The sequence below is a fragment of the Manacus candei genome, unplaced genomic scaffold (genome assembly GCF_025592945.1).
Source record: "Manacus candei isolate 608988 ecotype Guabito, Panama unplaced genomic scaffold, ASM2559294v1 h1tg000084l, whole genome shotgun sequence".
Taxonomy (NCBI): Eukaryota; Metazoa; Chordata; class Aves; order Passeriformes; family Pipridae; genus Manacus; species Manacus candei.
In genome coordinates, this window is record NW_026138132.1 from 2,150,347 (window position 1) to 2,166,813 (window position 16,467).

The 16,467-nt window shown below is 51.2% G+C and overlaps 2 protein-coding genes across 2 annotated transcripts in view; one reads left to right on the top strand and one right to left on the bottom strand.

Moving 5' to 3' along the window:
* LOXL2 (lysyl oxidase like 2) overlaps positions 1-16,467 on the bottom strand; it is a 48,411-nt gene that overhangs the window by 11,682 nt on the left and 20,262 nt on the right. The window contains exons 4-6 of the mRNA XM_051811832.1: positions 11,014-11,225; positions 4,129-4,351; positions 1,357-1,540 (exon numbers count right to left, since the gene is read on the bottom strand). Of these exons, the coding sequence (XP_051667792.1) occupies positions 1,357-1,540; positions 4,129-4,351; positions 11,014-11,225 (619 nt within the window). The remainder of the gene's footprint in view (positions 1-1,356; positions 1,541-4,128; positions 4,352-11,013; positions 11,226-16,467) is intronic.
* Positions 10,734-16,467, top strand: part of SLC25A37 (solute carrier family 25 member 37) — a 64,599-nt gene continuing 58,865 nt past the window's right edge. Inside the window, exon 1 of the mRNA XM_051811905.1 lies at positions 10,734-10,870. The gene's annotated coding sequence lies outside the window, so the exon portion shown is untranslated. The remainder of the gene's footprint in view (positions 10,871-16,467) is intronic.

Below are 16,467 nucleotides of genomic sequence, written 5' to 3' on the forward strand. Positions count from 1 at the left end.
CCCAGAACTGGACACAGCACTCCAGAGGTGGCCTCACCAGCGCTGAGTCCAGGGGCAGAATCACTTCCCTGGCCCTGTTGGCCACCCTGTTCCTGAGCCAGGCCAGGATCCATTTGGCCTTCTTGGCCACCTGGGCACACTCTGGCTCATGTTCAGCTTCCTGTCAATCCAAACTCTCAGCTCCCTTCCTACCTGGCTGCTCTCCAGCCCCTCTGTCCCCAGCCTGTGGGGCTGCAGCTGGAACAACCCAAAGTGTAACCACGGACACGGAGTTAACTGGGAGAGTCTCCCCTCTGCAGCTGGAGGGGAGTTTGGGCCAGCAGAGCTCCTTTTCCTCCCACAAGGGGATGATCCCGCTGCTGGGGGGGAGCTCAGCCATCCCAAAGGACACTTCTGACAGGGAGCACTGATGGATGGTCGGGGCTGAGCAGGAGAAGAAAGGGAAGCCTGTGGGAATCGGCCGCCGCCGAGAGTTTCCAGGCTGCGGGAGACGGCAGGGAACGGAGCGTTCCATGTTCTCCTCCCTCACGTGGCAGCCTCTCCTCCCCTCCCCACAACGATGATGAAGCTGTTTCCTACATGCAGTTAAACACACCAGCAGATTCCATCCCACCACAAGAGGGTTTTGGCAAATCCAGCGGACGGGTCACGTTTTAAAGCTTTCCAGACTCGGGACACCACGTGTTGTTTCCTTCCCTCCCCTCCCCTCCTCCAAGTCTCCAAAGAAGATTCACCCTTTCCTTTGTTCTCACAGGAAGGGTTTGGTGTCATTTGCTTTCCCATTCTCACCACAGGAGCAAGGTGTGGGAATCCCCAGGTGGCTTCAGAGGGTTTAAGTTCTCCTTTGAGTTACCATTTCCCACATTTTGGGATTCAAACCAGCTCCCAGACACAGGAAATCCAACCCCAAACCTGGCTCTGAGTTGTTCAAATGCCCTTCTATTTATAATGGGCTTATAAATTACTTTATAAATTACTGTTCTGGTTTAAATTGGAGCATCTGAAGTCTGGATCCAGGACTCATCTTTGCCAGGAACCTTCTAGTAATGCATTCCACCATGATGTGGTTCTAGAGGACTCAAAGGGAGCTTTAGAGCAACGGATGTGATAATGAAGAATTAATTACTGCAACAGCTGTCTGAGCAAAAGGTTAAGCTCATCATCCCCAAACTCCTTTCAAGGAATCTCGAACATCTTTTTTAAGTCACATATTCCAGCCTGGCCTCCAGACTCGTTAAGGTCAGAGGAGACATTTCTGGTCCCCGGAGCAAATATTCCAGTGAAAACACGCTCTGTCCCATATCCTGAAGGGTTCTTGGAGCTGGACAAGGCCCCAGCAGCCCCTGGGGGTCTTACCTTGGCCCAGCCTTGCTCCTGTGATGGCCTCCTTGGCGCTGCCAAAGCCCAGCTCCCGGCACACCACGCTGGCCGACACCAGGTTCCAGTTGTCGTCACAAACCGTCCCCCACTCCCCGTTTTTCAGCACTTCCACTCGTCCCTCGCCCGTGTTGGCTCCTCCTTTCAGCCTCACCAGTGGTTGCTGCAAGACACAAAGGTGGGAGAGGAGTTAATTCCCACTCCCACTGCCTAATTCCACGTCCTGCCCTCTGCAGCTCCTGTCTGCAGGAAAACTGGGCCCCCTAAACTCCCTACCACACAGTTCCAGTGGCCAAAAGCTCTGGATGGAAGGAGATCTTTACCTACAAACACTCATGGGATGCACAGAGATGTTTCTCACGTCCCTACGTGTGGGCAGGGAATTGAAAAAAAAAAAGAAGATATTTTAGTTCTCTGCAGGTTTAGTGCTTGGATTTAGGAGCCTTTTTCTGCTGGTGCACACAGGCTGGACTTGGAAAAACCCAATTCTCATGTTCCTTGGGAGTCATGTCCCTTGGAGAATGGCCCCAAGCCTGCTGGTGCCCAACTCTCATCCCCTGGCTGCCACTAAAAGGGTTTATTTGCTGTTCAGACCTCCAGGATCAACGTGGAGCTCAAGCCACCTCAAACCCACCTGTCTGCTGAGTTCTGAGCAGTGGAATCCGTGATCTGGCAGATCCCAGCCAGAGATGCACAGCTCCAGTTTCACTCACTCCTGGTTTTATATGATTATGTCATTATCTCTTTCCACTTTTCTATTATTATCTTATTATCTATGAAACACCCACAGCTTTGCCCAGTGCCAGGCACGGACCTGCCACTTGCTGCTGCACCTGAGAGGTGGGTTGTGCTGGTGGCAGCAGAGTCAAAGCTTTGGGAACACCGAGAATCCTTAACTTTTCCAACTGGCAGCAGGCTGGGGTCACACAAAGGACATGCAAAGCCCAAACAAAGGCTTAAGGAATTACTTGGCAGCGTGTGTGGCTCAGAAGATTAGTCATGATTTACAAGACCTTTCACCTTTCGGGCCTAAAATCCCTCAAGCTCTCGTGCAGGGAAGAGCCCGGGATCCAGGCAGGGATTGCACTGTTCCCACCACAGCAGTTTTGGGAGGTGTTGACACCTGAGAAGAGCCCAGAGATCCTCCTAAATCCACACAGATCCAGGGCTGGGCGATGCAGCTCCAACCCCACCCAGAGCACCCCTGGAAAAACCCCTCTAACCCAGTATTTGGGGCCTCCAGATCCCAAAATCGTCCCCCTGTCCTAAGGCTGCAGCTGGAAAATTTCCCTTGGCATCCACTGAACCATGTTTGCTGCACGTTAAGCTCTTCTTTCCTATTCAGTCACCCCCCTGACCCCGAGCACAACCAGCTCCAGGGTTGTTTTACAGGGCTTTTTGCATATCCCGGGATTTTTACAGCCCTTTCCTCACCAGACTAAACAAACACAGCTCCCCAACCTTCCTGCAGGCCGTGTTTTCCCAGTCTCCCAGGGCATTTCCGTGCCGAGGAATGCAGAGGCAGAGGAAATGCCAACTGATTTCCCTCGTCCCTCCACAGGGAAAACCAATCCAGCAGGATTCCAGTGGCTGTGGAACAGCAAAGCCCGGCAGCGACCGGGCACCAGCTCAGCTGGCTCGGACAGAGCAGCCCCGACAGGAACGTGACCCGGGGATTTTCCCACTCCTTGCTCCCAGCTTTGCCAGCTCCCATCCTCCAGGAGGCAAGGAAGCAGGAATTTTTTGGGGTAGGGGTTGGCTGGGCTTGCAGGGAGATGGGAATACTCGGAGGGGACGTTGGTACGAGGTGTTTGGGTCCTGCAGCCGGGATTTACACCCCCAGGGTTTTCCTGTTCAAACTCACAGAAGGTTAGATGGGATTTTAGGGAGAAATTCCTCCCTGGGAGGGTGGGGAGGCCCTGGAATGGATTTCCCAGGGAAGCTATGGCTGCCCCATCCCTGGAAGTGTCCAAGGCCAGGTTGGAGCAACCTGGGCTAGTGGGAGGTGTCCCTGCCCATGGCAGGGGGTGGCACTGGATGAGCTTTAAGGTCCCTTCCAACCCAAACCACTCCAGGATTCCATGACTCTTCCCCAGCTTTATATTCCTGAGCAGGGTCTGGAATGTCCCTTGGGTTAGTTGGGATCAGCTGTCCCAGCTCTGTCCCCTCCCAGCTTCTTGTGTCCTTCCAAAGTCTTTCAAAGCCTTGAGGTTGTGCAGCCCTGCCCAGCAACACCAAAAACTTCTCTCGGTGTTAACAGCACAGATTCAAAACCCCTGTGAGCAAAATTAACTCTATCCCAGCCAAACCAACACACTGGAAAATTCAGCTGAGGGAAAAAACCAAGATGCACAAGACAGAAATTAAAATGCATATTGCCTGGAGAATGTATCCGTGTGCTTTGAGAAATTCGAGGGAAAGATTCAGTGTGTCCAATTCAGTGTTTAACTCCCCAAAGGCAATTTTTAATTTGCTTCTGTAGCTGTGTGAGGAGATGGAACAGCAGCAGCTTCCTGGAGTCTCACCACAGGGATATTCAACCTGGGATGGGACTCTCCAAAGTGAAGCAAAAAGCTGGATTTTATCCATCATTTCAGCCCTCAGACCCGCCGAGCCGGAGGTTTGGGCTCCAGTTTCTCGGAGCGCCCAAGCTCGGAGCAAACCGGGTGACATAAGACGACCTTCGAGGTGCCCTCCAACCCAAACCACGCTGGGATTCGGGGGGCCAGGTGGGGTTTTCCCCCTGCTCACCTCCTGCCTGAAGGCTTTTCGGAAGCCGCTGTGGCTGCTGGGGGCGAAGGCCCGGCCGGGGACGCAGCTGACGACGGCGGGCAGCCCGTTCTCGCACGTCACGTTCTTCCCCGCGCCCACGGCCAGGTGGCTGCCCAGTTTGCAGCTGGAGATGTGAGCCTCGCTCCCGCTGCAGTCCATGGAGTAAGCCCAGTAGTGCTGCTTCCTCCTGCTGGCAAACATCCTGAGAGGGGTGAAAGAGGAGAAAAGGGAAAGTCGGGGATCCGGGGAAAAACTGCGCTGGTGGGGTGGTGGGTTGGGGAGGGGGGGGATGACTTGGAATGAAATTGGGATGGAAAAGGGTTGTTTGGAGGCTGAAATAAAATTGGGGTGGAACAGGAATTGTTTGGAGGCTGCAATAAAACTGAGATTGAACAGGAATTGTTTGGAGGTTGAAATAAAACTGAGATTGAACAGGAATTGTTTGGAGGCTGAAATAAAGCTCGGACAGAACAGGATTGCTTGGAGGCTGAAATAAAACTGGGGTGGAACAGGATTTGTTTGGAGGCTGAAAAAAAATTGGGATGGAATAGGATTGTTTGGAGGTTGCAATAAAACAGGAATGGAACAGGATTCCTTGGAGGTTGAAATAAAGCTGGGATGGAATAGAATTGTTTGGAGGCCACAATAAAATGGGGATGGAACAGGAATTGCTTGGAGGCTGAAATAAAACTAGGATTGAATAGGATTGTTTGGAGGCTGAAATAAAACTGGGGTGGAACAGGAATTGTTTGGAGGTTGCAATAAAACAGGAATGGAACAGGATTTTTTGGAGGCTGAAATAAAGCTGGGATGGAACAGGAATTATTTGGAGGCTGATCCATTAATATACAGGACTCTTTGTTAAGGTGTCACTTAGAATCATGGAATCATTAAGGTTGGAAAAGACCTCCCAGATCATCAAGTCCAACCACCTGGGAGTAAAGAGGTCACCTGCAAAAGCTAAAAATCAGAATATGAATCAAAGGTGCAGCTCCAAGGAGCAGAAAATCCCCTGCATCACACAGGGCTCAGCTCATTCAAACTGAGTTAACAAACTGGGGGGTGAGTTTGGCCTGGAGAGCCCCAAAAATCCTCTCCCTTTGCTGCTTTCAGCTGGGAGGTGGCAGATTGGGAAAAAACCCCTCCAGCTCTGCAGCTCCTCTCAAACCTCGGTGTGAACAAGCCCAACCCTGGAAGCAATTTCTGAGAGCAGGAGCAGTTCCCTTGCTGACATGTTCACAGCAGAGGAGCTTGGCAGCAGCTCCTGCTCCTCACTCCCAAGCTGCCTGGAGCTGCTCCAGGTGCTCCTGAGGAGGAAGGGGGCACGTGGGATAAACTGGGAAGGGAAGGAATCCAGCTTCTGGAAGGGAAGGAATCCACCTCCGGAGCTGAGAGTCGAGGAAACACAAAATATGGGTCAGATCAGCATCAAAAGTGAGATGGGAAAAGTTAAAAACACAGGCACAGAGGAGTCAACGCCCTGCTGGGATCCTGACGTGGCTTTGTGTGATCCCTGTGCTGCCCTGGGTTCCAGGACTCCCTGGGATCCAAGGATGGGCTGTGGGATCCAAATGGCACATGGGGATGGAGCAGGAATTGTTTGGAGGCTGAAATAAAACTGGGGATGGAACAGGAATTGTTTGGAGGCTGAAATAAAGCTGGGACTGAATAGGAGGCTGAAATAAAGCTGGGTGGGACTTCTGGGAGGAAAAACACCAATTCTGGGCAATTCTGCAGCGGATCCCTGAGGGATTGGGAGCCTGGAGAGCAGCTGGGAAGGGCCAAAGAGCCTTTCTGAGGGGTTGGTTTGGGATTCAAGTGGCCAGGTCGAGGTTTGCCCCCCAGCACAGGGACTGATCTGCAGGGTCACGGAGATTGGAGGGACTCTCCTCTCCCCTCCTGCTCACTGAGCTCTGCTGACCAGCTCAGCAGTTCTCTGGGCTCACAGCCACTGACTAATCCCTTCTGGAGCCAAATTTCCCTGGGCTGAGGTTGGGGATGGATCCAGCCAGGCTGGAGATAGAGATGCAGTGGCAACACATGATGTGGGGCTGGAAGGGATGGAGCAGGGCTGAGATCCTGCCTGTCCTGGGGTAAAACTGGCTGTCAACACAGAGCAGAAGCTGTCAGGGACCCTGAATGGAGGCAAAAAGGATGGGAAATGGGAACAGAGAATTATAATCTAAAAAATAAACCCACGAGACCAGGGAGGCACAAAGCACCAGCCACTTCTCAGCTGGAAGTGAGAACCTGAAGGAGTATTTTCACCCTCCACAGACAGGCCCAGGGAGCTCCACGAGCTCCAAAGCAGACAAGAAACAGCCTGTCTTGGGGAAATAACGATGGGGATGCCTTAGAATAGCAAACAATGACCTCATCCTGGAAATTTCATGAGGCATCAACATCTGGTTGGTATTAACAGCCCTTGGTAGGCTGGGGAGAAATAAAACCCCACCTCAGTTCCCCAGACTGAATATATATATATATACATATATATAAAGCAGAATACAGATGATCTTTACAGGCAGAAACTCAGGGTATGGTTGCCTTTTAGTTTTTAACACAGGAAGGGTGCAAACAGCTCTCCCTGGCCTTGGTGGGAGCCAAGAGCAAGGTCAGAGGTGGGAGTGGGAGTCTGGCTGGGAGAGTTCAGCCAATTCCAGGTCAAGTCAGAGTTCAAACCATTCCTACTGGTGAGGAGAGATGGGCTTTCATCACCCAAAAGCTTTAAGCAAAGCACAGGTGAAGCCCAAGGGCTGTGGGAAGTGGTTAAAGAAGCCTTGTTGGGTAAGAGAGGGTAGGATAGGTTGGATGTTAGGGAAAGATCCTTTATCCAGAGGGTGTTCAGGCACTGGAATAGGTTCCCAAGGGAATTGGTCAGAGCCTCAAAGCTGCCAGAGCTCCAGGAGTGTTTGGACAACGCTCTGAGGGACAGAGTGGGATTTTGGGGTGTCTGTGCAGGGCCAGGGCTTGGACTGGATGGGGACTTGGGGAGCAGAAAATAAGTCCTCACACACACCCAGAGGGCAGGAAAAGTCACCCAGACCCCACAGAGCAGGGGCTGGGAACTCTCCCCAGGCTGGGAGCACAAAGTTTGTCCCCCCTTAGACACCCTTCAAGCGTTTATGGAAGGGAAGGAGCTGCTGCCTTCGGTTTCTGGGAGGGCAGAAGGGAAGCCACACCTGCCAAAGCCCTTCAGATCCTGGGAGAAGCCAAACCACGAGGGTTTTTACTGCAAGAACTGAAGTGATGACCGGCCCTACATACCTGAGCAGGTGCAGACTGGTTGAACTGGGAGGTGCTGTTTGGGCTGACACTGGACAGAGGATCCTGGAGCTGCTCAGCATTTCCAGCCATTTCTTTGACAAATCACAAAGCTTTAAAGCTTAAAAAGGCATCAGGTCCACCTTTCTGCCTCAGGCATCCCCCATCCCAAATTTCTCCTCTCTCCATCAGCAAAATCCATCAAATTCTGCTCTGCTTTCCCAGCCAGAGCAGGAACTGGGAGGAGGAGTGAACAGCAGCCCCTATATAAAACCACTTTGAAGAATGAACAAGAACAGGGAAACAACACTGAGCTGGGTTTCATTTCCTCCCATAAATCGTCCTGTCAGCTCCAGAGGCCGAGTTGCATTCGGGAATAAAACCCTGGCACTGGGACAACGATGAACTAAGTTGTTTTCTTTCAAGCAAGATCCATCTGCAAATCATTTCACCTCCCACCATTGTGCAGGAGCAGGGGATCTGCAAGCTCAGCAGGCAGGGCTGGACTTTGGGGGGATGTGGGAAGGGGTACTCCGAGCCTTGCCCAGCAGAAACCTGATCCCAGCCCTTCTTTTTGGGGAGGATCCACTCCTGGGGAGCAGGGGATTCACAGATCAGAGAGGGCAAAGCCTGAGGAACGAGGAGAACGTCTCTGAGGGGTCACAGGCTCGTGGAGAGGGGGTTCAGCTCCAGGGACCAGCCAGGACGAGCCTTTCCCTCTCCAAAACAACGGGGGCAAGCAGAGAGCAGAGCTCTCCTGGCCCAGGCTCATCATTCCAGCACCTTGACCATGAAGGAAAGGTCACCTGGGACATTCCCAGCCCAGAACTGGGAGCTTTCCCTCCCCTCTGAGGCGACCAGTGACACTGGTTGTACCCAGTGGGTCTGCCAGGAACACAACCCCCAAGGAAGAATCCAGCTTTTACACTCTGCTAACAAACAAAACTGTCCAGCTGCCAACGTTTTACAAGCCCAATAAAATGCCCTCCCATCCTCCTTCCAGCCTGGGATAACACCCAACGTGCTTCCCAAAACATCTGGGGGTGCAGGAGCCCAGCAGGGCTGGGGGGACTTGGGGGGTCTCCAGCAACCTGGCTGAGCAGCAGAGATCTCCAAGCCTGGCATTTGGAAAGCACAGCACATTCCCAGCTCCAAGCAGTGGCATTTGGAAGCACAGCACATTCCCAGCTCCAAGCAGTGGCATTTGGAAGCACAGCACATTCCCAGCTCCAAGCAGTGGCATTCCCAGCACTGCTGGGTTGGTGCTGGACAGCCCTGCCTCAGATTTTCCATCTCTCTGTGTGTGTGTAAGGGACAGGACAAGCACCAAGCACCCTTTTTTTTTAAGGCAGATGGCTCCAGCTGCTCAACTTAATGCTTTTCTTGGAAGCACCACAACTGGAAGCAGGAAAAACCTCCTCTGTCTTTCTCAGGGGTGATTTATCCCTCGCTCCTGCTCCACTGCAGGGGATGGGAATCTCAGGGATGAGTTTGAGGGAGTGATGGAAGCAAACACTCCCCAGACTGGTGTCTGAGCCTGGCCTGGTAGCAATTATTATTAATTCACTGCTCATCTCCCTGGGAATCCTGTGAAAAAAATTCCACTTGGAGTCCTTATTTCAGATTCCTTCACACTATTCCAGCCCGAGGACCTTGCTGGTGGATTGGGATTTTGCTAATGAGAGAACTGAAACGTGGCCAGGCAGGTCAGGGGGGGGGAGCTTCCAGAAATAGCAATTCCAGAGGCCAAAAGGAGCCTAAAAAAGGCAGGAAAACCACAGCTCCTGCCTGGAGAATCCTGCTCTCCCCCTCACCCAGCTGATGCTTTCCCACCCCACAGGTCACAGGGTAGGAAAGAGAGGAGACAGAATTTCATTTGAACTCTTTTGCATCTGCTTTAGGGTGGTTTTGGGTTTTTTTCTAGGGAACAAGAGTGGGAAGAAGCACGTCTGGTGACAAAATCCAAGGTGAAACAACGACAACAAGAAAGACCAGAGCTCCTGGCTCCCAAGAAAGGGGAAATGCAGCCCAAACCTTTCAGCTTGCACCTCTGGAAAACTCAACAGTCTCCCTATGGATCACTGGTTTCTTCTTTTTAGAGGCATCTACAAATTTAGGAGGAAAAAGCAGCACTGAGATCACAACTGCTCCACACTGAGTCCTTCCACCAGCACCAGCTGGGATGCACAGGCAGGAGGAACTTGGGGAAGAGCAGGATGGAGGCACCAGGGATGTTTTCAGCAGGTTTAATGGGCAAAGTTGGAGGTGACTGGCAGCAATTCCAGCCTGGGATCCTGAGGAAGTGCTAAAGGAGCTGAACTGGGGTTGACAACAGTGGGACATCCCCAGGGGAATGCGGATCAACGTGTCCTGAGGGGTGGGAGAGCAGGAAGGGGTGGGAAGGAGGAACCTGGGCAAGGAAGAACAAGAAAGGCTCCTTTTATTCCAACATGACTTGAGTGGAGCTTCCAGCACAGCCAGAACTGACCCCAAAGCTGGCTTTCTGCAGCAGGGTGGGATGAGCAGCTGGAGAGAGACCATTTACAAGAGCCTGGAGGGACAGGCCAAGGGGGAATGGCTTCAAACTGACAGAGAGCAGTTTAGGTGGGATATTTGGAAGGAATTCTTCCCTGGGAGGGTGGGGAGGCCCTGGCACAGGTTGCCCAGAGAAGCTGTGGCTGCCCCATCCCTGGAAGTGTCCAAGGCCAGGTTGGAGCAACCTGGGCTAGTGGAAGGTGTCCCTGTGCATGGTAGGGGGTGGAACAAGATGCTGAAACATTCCCTCCAACCCAAACCATCACTGGGGGAGGAAATGCCTGTCCTGGGACTGGAATTATAAAACAGAAAGACCCCTTGGGCCAACTGTGCCCATCTCCCATTCCGGGCCCGATATCAAACCCTCCAGCTCATCCTGCACAAGGTCTCCAGCCAAAAGCTGAGGATCAAAGGCCCCCTCCCTGCCTGCAACGAGGAAATTCTTGACATTGCAGACATTTACACAGGAGCCTGATGGGAAGGAATGAAGATGGGAAGGAATGAAGATGGGAAGGAATGAAGCTGGGAAGGAATGAAGCAGTCTGAGGTTTCTCCCTATGAGGAGAGGCTGAGGGAGCTGGGGCTGTTCAGCCTGGAGAAGAGGAGGCTCAGGGGAGACCTCCTCACTCTCTGCAACTCCCTGCCAGGAGGGGGGAGCCAGGGGGGGTTGGTCTCTTTTCCCAGGCAACCATCAGCAAGACAAGAGGGCTGGGTCTGCAGCTGTGCCAGGGGAGGGGTAGGTTGGAGATCAGGAAGAATTTCTTTGCAGAGAGGGTGCTCAGCCATTGGAATGGGCTGCCCAGGGAAGGGGTGGATTCTCCATCCCTGGAGGTTTTTAAGCAGAGACTGGATGTGGCATCAGTGCCATGGGCTGGGAACCACGGCGGGGTTGGATCAAGGGTTGGACTGGATGATCTCAGAGGTCCCTCCCAACCCAGCTGATTCTGGGATTCTCTGATTCCCCCTCAAGCCCCCCTGGGTGTCACTGGACACTTTGCCTCCGTGCCCAAGGCCCTGAGCATTCCCAGCAGGGTGTTTGTGGCTCACCCAGAGCTCTGCCCTTACTTGTACACGTTGGTGTTGTATTTCCTCTCGCTGGGGAACCCGAACATGCCGCAGACGACCCGGGAGTTCTTCATGGTCCAGTGTTTGTCACAGATCTGCTTCCAGGTGCCCTCGTCCTTCACCTCCACGTAGCCCTCGGTGACGGGCACCCGCTTGCGGTAGGTGGCCAGGATGGCCCTGATCCTGATGTCCTCCACCTGGATGTTCATGTTCTGCAGGCACAGAGCACACAGGGGTCACACTGGGTCGGGAGGAAAGCGGTGGTGGAGCTGCAGGGTGGGATAAAACCCCGGCTGTGAGGGCTGGAAGGATGGGATGTGCAGGGAGGGACAACAGGGAGGCAAAGAGGAGGGACAGGACAAAGGGGAATGGGTTCAAACTAGATGGATATTGGGAAGGAAGGGTGGTGAGGCCCCGGAATGGGTTTCCCAGAGGATATCCCATCCCTGGAAGTGTCCAAGGACAGGTTGGAGCAACCTGGGCTAGTGGAAGGTGTCCCTGCCCATGGCAGGAGGTGGGACTGGGTGACCCTTATGGTCCTTTCCAACCCAAAACCATTCTGGGATTTTATGAAACAAACCTCTCTACCCTGTGTAAATCCAGCCTCCATCCTGTTAAGAGGATGCTCCTTCTCATTAAAAAAAACCCAAACCCAACTTTAGTTTATTTTATAAGTAGCCACTTAACAAATCTCCTTTATCACTTAAGCACTTGTCCATCCCAGTGCTGGTTTCAGCAGCACAGGGACCTTAATTTAGTCCCAGCTGCTGTGAAAACAACCTCAGCTTTCTTAGGGCCATCTTAATGAGAGAATCATTTAGGGGAAAGCAGGAAACCGGGAGCCTGTGAGGGAAAACTTTGGGGTTTTCAGGGAGCCCGTGTGGAATCTGGGATTGCACTGTGCTGACAGCAGCACTTCTCTGGTTCCTCCTCCAGCTGAGGCAGGACTTGGGACAGCAGATGAGTCACGGGGGTGGAATGGATTTCACACGTGGAGCCCTAAAAGTGAGGGCACAGAGCAGCCCCTGCAGGGCCCCGAGCCCGGAGCGGAGCCTGGCTGGAAAATATCCGCCGTGGCCACGAGCAAAGAGCTCCTGAAAAACGGATCAACCCCAGTCCAGCAGCCCTGAACTGTCAAACAGGCACAAACCCACGTGGTTCTGGCTCAGGGTTACATCAGGACCGAGGAATCCTCCCTTCTCCGGGATTCAATTGCTCGGAAAAAAAAATATGCCAGGAGCTTTAAAGGGCCACGAGCCCCTGGACCAGCAGAGCCCAGGGGTGGGGGAGGCCAAGAGGTGAGAGCAGGACGTGCTGAGCCCTGCCAGTGACGTGGCTCATCCATTCCCCAGATGCTTCCCCAGCTGCTGATGCAACCAGGAGAGCCCAGGGAAGGGGAAACAACTGCCTGGAGCAGGGAATGGGCCAGGGAAAGGCTCCGGCAGCTCCTCACCCCCAGCTCTGCTCAAGCCACTCAAGTCTTCCCTCCTCCTTTTCCTTTTTTTTTTTTTAATTCCCTCTCCTTTCTGTTTTTTGGTTTTTTTTTTCTTTTTTTTTTTTAAAATATAAAAATATTTATATATTTATATACAATAGGTATTTATATTAAATACTTACATATATAAACTGTTTGTATTATTAACCACCCAGTTTTACGAAAATATTTCTATATAATAGCTATTTATATAAAATATTTAGATAGATAAACTATTTGTATTATTTACCATCCAGTTTTACAAAAATATTTCTATATAATAGCTATTTACATAAAATATTTAGATATATAAAATGTTTGTATTATTTACCACCCAGTTTTACAAAAATATTTATATATTTATATATAATAGCTATTTATACAAAATATTTAGATATATAAACTATTTGTATTATTTACCATCCAGTTTTACAAAAATATTTCTATATAATAGCTATTTATATAAAATATTTAGCTAGATAAACTATTTGTATTATTTACCACCCAGTTTTACAAAAATCTTTATGTATTTATATATAATAGCTATTTATATAAAATATTCAGATATATAAAATATTTGTATTATTTACCACCCAGTTTTATGAAAATATTTCTATATTATAGCTATTTATATAAAATATTTGTATATTTATATATAAAATTTTTATATACTATATATATATATAATTCATATTTGGTATTATTTACCACCCAGTTTTACAACAATCACCAATTCCTCCTTTTGGAGTTAGTCCTCCAGCATCTCCCAGCTGGAGCATCCACCAAACACCCCCAGGAACCCTGGAAAACAGGACGCTGGGATTTGATTCACCCAGTAACTCAGTGCTGCCCATACAGGGCTCACAGTCTGGGCTTCAATTTTGAAACCCTCAAGAAGAAAAAACAACCCCTGTGACATCCAAATTTGTTACATCTGAGACCCTTTAAGGCGCTGAAAGAGCCTGATGGGAGAGTAAATTTGAAACAGCTCCTGTGCAGCCTGAAAAATTCATTTCCAGCACTGAATCCTCCTGGATTGGGCAGATTCCCCCCCAAATATTGCAGGGTTTTGCCTACGTGCTGCCAGGAAGGTGGTGGAGCCTCGGGGGCATTCAAGGCCTCCCCCAGGCTGGTTTCCAAACCCTGGAATTCACTTTCCCCTGGTGCAATTTGTGAGATGTTCCCAGTTTTTCTCTTGGAGTGTGTTTACCTGCAGCTCCAGCCCGGTGCTGTCAGAGAGAACCTTCTTGTCCTGCTCCCTCCCCCTTTGCTTTGGTTTCTTCCCCGGGAAACGAGGAGTAATCAAAGCCTTAAACCCACTTGGAAGATCTCAAGGTGTTTTTAATCAAAGGATTAACCCAAAAGGCCAGAGAGCCAAAGCTTCAAATCAGGCTGGAAAAGCACATGAAAAGGCAGGAACCAAGGGAGATGCGTTGTGGCACCTTTGTGGCAGAGCCTGAGGTGTCACCTTGGCCCTGGCAGCGTTTTCTCAAATCCAGGAGCAAGAAATTCCATTTACACCTTATTTTTCCCTGCTGTAAAATGACCAGCGAGGGCAACTAATCACTCAGGGGAAAAGACAAGCCCAAACATCGAGCCTGGATGTGGGAAATGCAGGAATCTTGGGTCCTGGAGTAGCTCTGGCCACTGCAGGAGCACCCCAGGGTGCCCTGACCTACTCCAGGACCCAAGATTCCTGCATTTCCCACATCCAGGAAAACGCTGCCAGGGCCAAGGTGACTCCTCAGGCTCTGCCACAAAGGTGCCACAACACATCTCCCTCCCCCCAGAGATGCTGACACAGGCACAAAAAAGAAATCCTGCCCCAACTCAGGACTCTGCTGAGTGAATCCAACTCCTTTGTCATGTTTTTTGCCTGCATTTGCCAAGAAAGGGAAAAAAAAAAAAGACCAAACTAGCAAGAAATAAGGCATAATTCAGTCCCTGGAGGGTATTAATCTCCAGATAGGTCTAGCAGACCACAATGGCATTTTCATGATCTGTCTGAGAGCAAAACCAACCCCCAGCCAGTCCCTTTTCCCCTCCCAGAGCTGGTTTTGAGCAGAGAATTACTGACAGAGCAGCTCAAAGGGTTTGCACCGAGCCTGAGCAAGCAGCGAAGCCTCCGAGAGGAATTCAGGAGGCTGCAGAGCTCGGCTTTTGGAAGATTTAATTTTGGAAAACACAAGAAGAAAGGATCAAAACTGCGGGTTTGTCGGGGAGAAAGGGGCTGCCAGGAGCTTTCTCCTTGAGATCTGAGTGGTTTCCTTTCCCTGCAGAGGTTTTGTTACACCAGGACTGTTCAAGGATGCAGATGCAGCAGAAAGGTTTCGGCTCCCAACACCCGACGTGTGGAGCAGCTGATGGGGAAAACAGGCTCCGGAGGAAAATCGGGAGCAAACAGCACTTAATAGCTAAAGCAGGCTCTGGAATTGCCCCTGAGGGACACGTGGAGAGGAAAACCTACAGCAGGGACACCTCTGTGAGAGCAGGAAAGAGCTGGGGTTGAACACAGCAGGGGTGTGATGGAGAGGGGAGACAGGACAGGAGGGACAGGACGCAGAGAATGGTTTCCCACTGCCAGAGGGAGGGGTAGGTGGGATACTGAGGAGAAATTCCTTCCTGGGATGGAATTCCCAGGGCATCTGTGGCTGCCCCATCCCTGGAGGTGTCCAAGGGCAGGCTGGACCAACCTGGGCTGGTGGAAGGTGTCCTCGAGGTAACCCTCGGGGTCCTTTCCCACCCAAACCATTCCGTGGTTTTATGATCTCTGGCAAACTACAACACGAATCGGTGTAAAACCGAGTTAAAAACGTGTCAGACTGTTCCACACTGGGCTGTATTTCCCTCTGCCCTGCTCCCTTCCTTGCCAGGAGCCACATCCAGGCCTCCTGTCCAGCCCTGGCCACCAAAGCCCGGGCAGAGCCAGCGCTCCCCACTCTGTTATGAAACCTGGGAGCGACCCGGGGCCTGCCCAGAGACAGCCCAGAGAAAAGGGGTGGGTTTGGAGCTCTCACAAAAGGATTCCTGGCTCGGAAAAGTTTTCACAGGAGCCTCCAGTGGCTTTTGTTTCCACCCTCTGAACCAAACGCTTCCCCCCCCACGATCCGAGGGCAAAACCCGACAGGACTTTGGTAATGTTTGTTTTCACCCTCTGCCCTGGGTTTGTGTGCCCAGCCCGGGGGGTTTGTGCCCTTCTCCTCGCCCAAACCCTGAGACAGCTTTTCCTTTCGCAGGAATCAGTCCGGGGAGAAGATCCCATTCCTAGAAACCCGAGTGCAGCTCCACAGGCTGCAGACACTGCCCTGGTGCTGAATCAGCAGCTCCTCCTGGGAGGTTCTCCACAGTTCTCTGCCTCTGACCAGCCCAGATTTGCTGCTCTCCTGCTTTAAGACTCCCCACCATCCCCTCAGACTGCTCTTTCCCCCCTTAAGCCTGACCTATCCCACCGGCCCTTCAATGCAAAATCCATTTACAACAGAATTTTTCACTGACAACAGAGCTCCGGGATTTTTGGGCTTCCAAACACCGAGAAATGAGGCTGAAACTGGGACTATAAATCGATTATTTCCTCAGTTAAGAACACAACACCAGATCTTCCCACTTGGGCTTTGCTCATCCCACCTTCTCTTCTGCATTTAAACCTCCCCCCACTTCCCCCACGGTCTCAGCCACAGAGCCTTTTCTCCTAAAAATGCCTCTTTTTTCCCTGAAAATGACTTTTTCCCCCCCGAAAATGCCTTTTTTTTTCCCAAGAAAACGACCCCTTTTCCCCCAGAAAACGACCCCTTTTTCCCCATGAAAATGCCTCTTTTTTCCCCTGAAAATGAGTTTTTTCCCCTGAAAATGAATCTTTTTTCCCCTGAAAATGATCCTTTTTTCCCCAAAAAAATGCCTCTTTTTTCCCCCCAGAAAATGACTCTTTTTTTCCCCTAGAAATGACTCTTTTTCCCTGAAAATGAATCTTTTTTCCCCTGAAA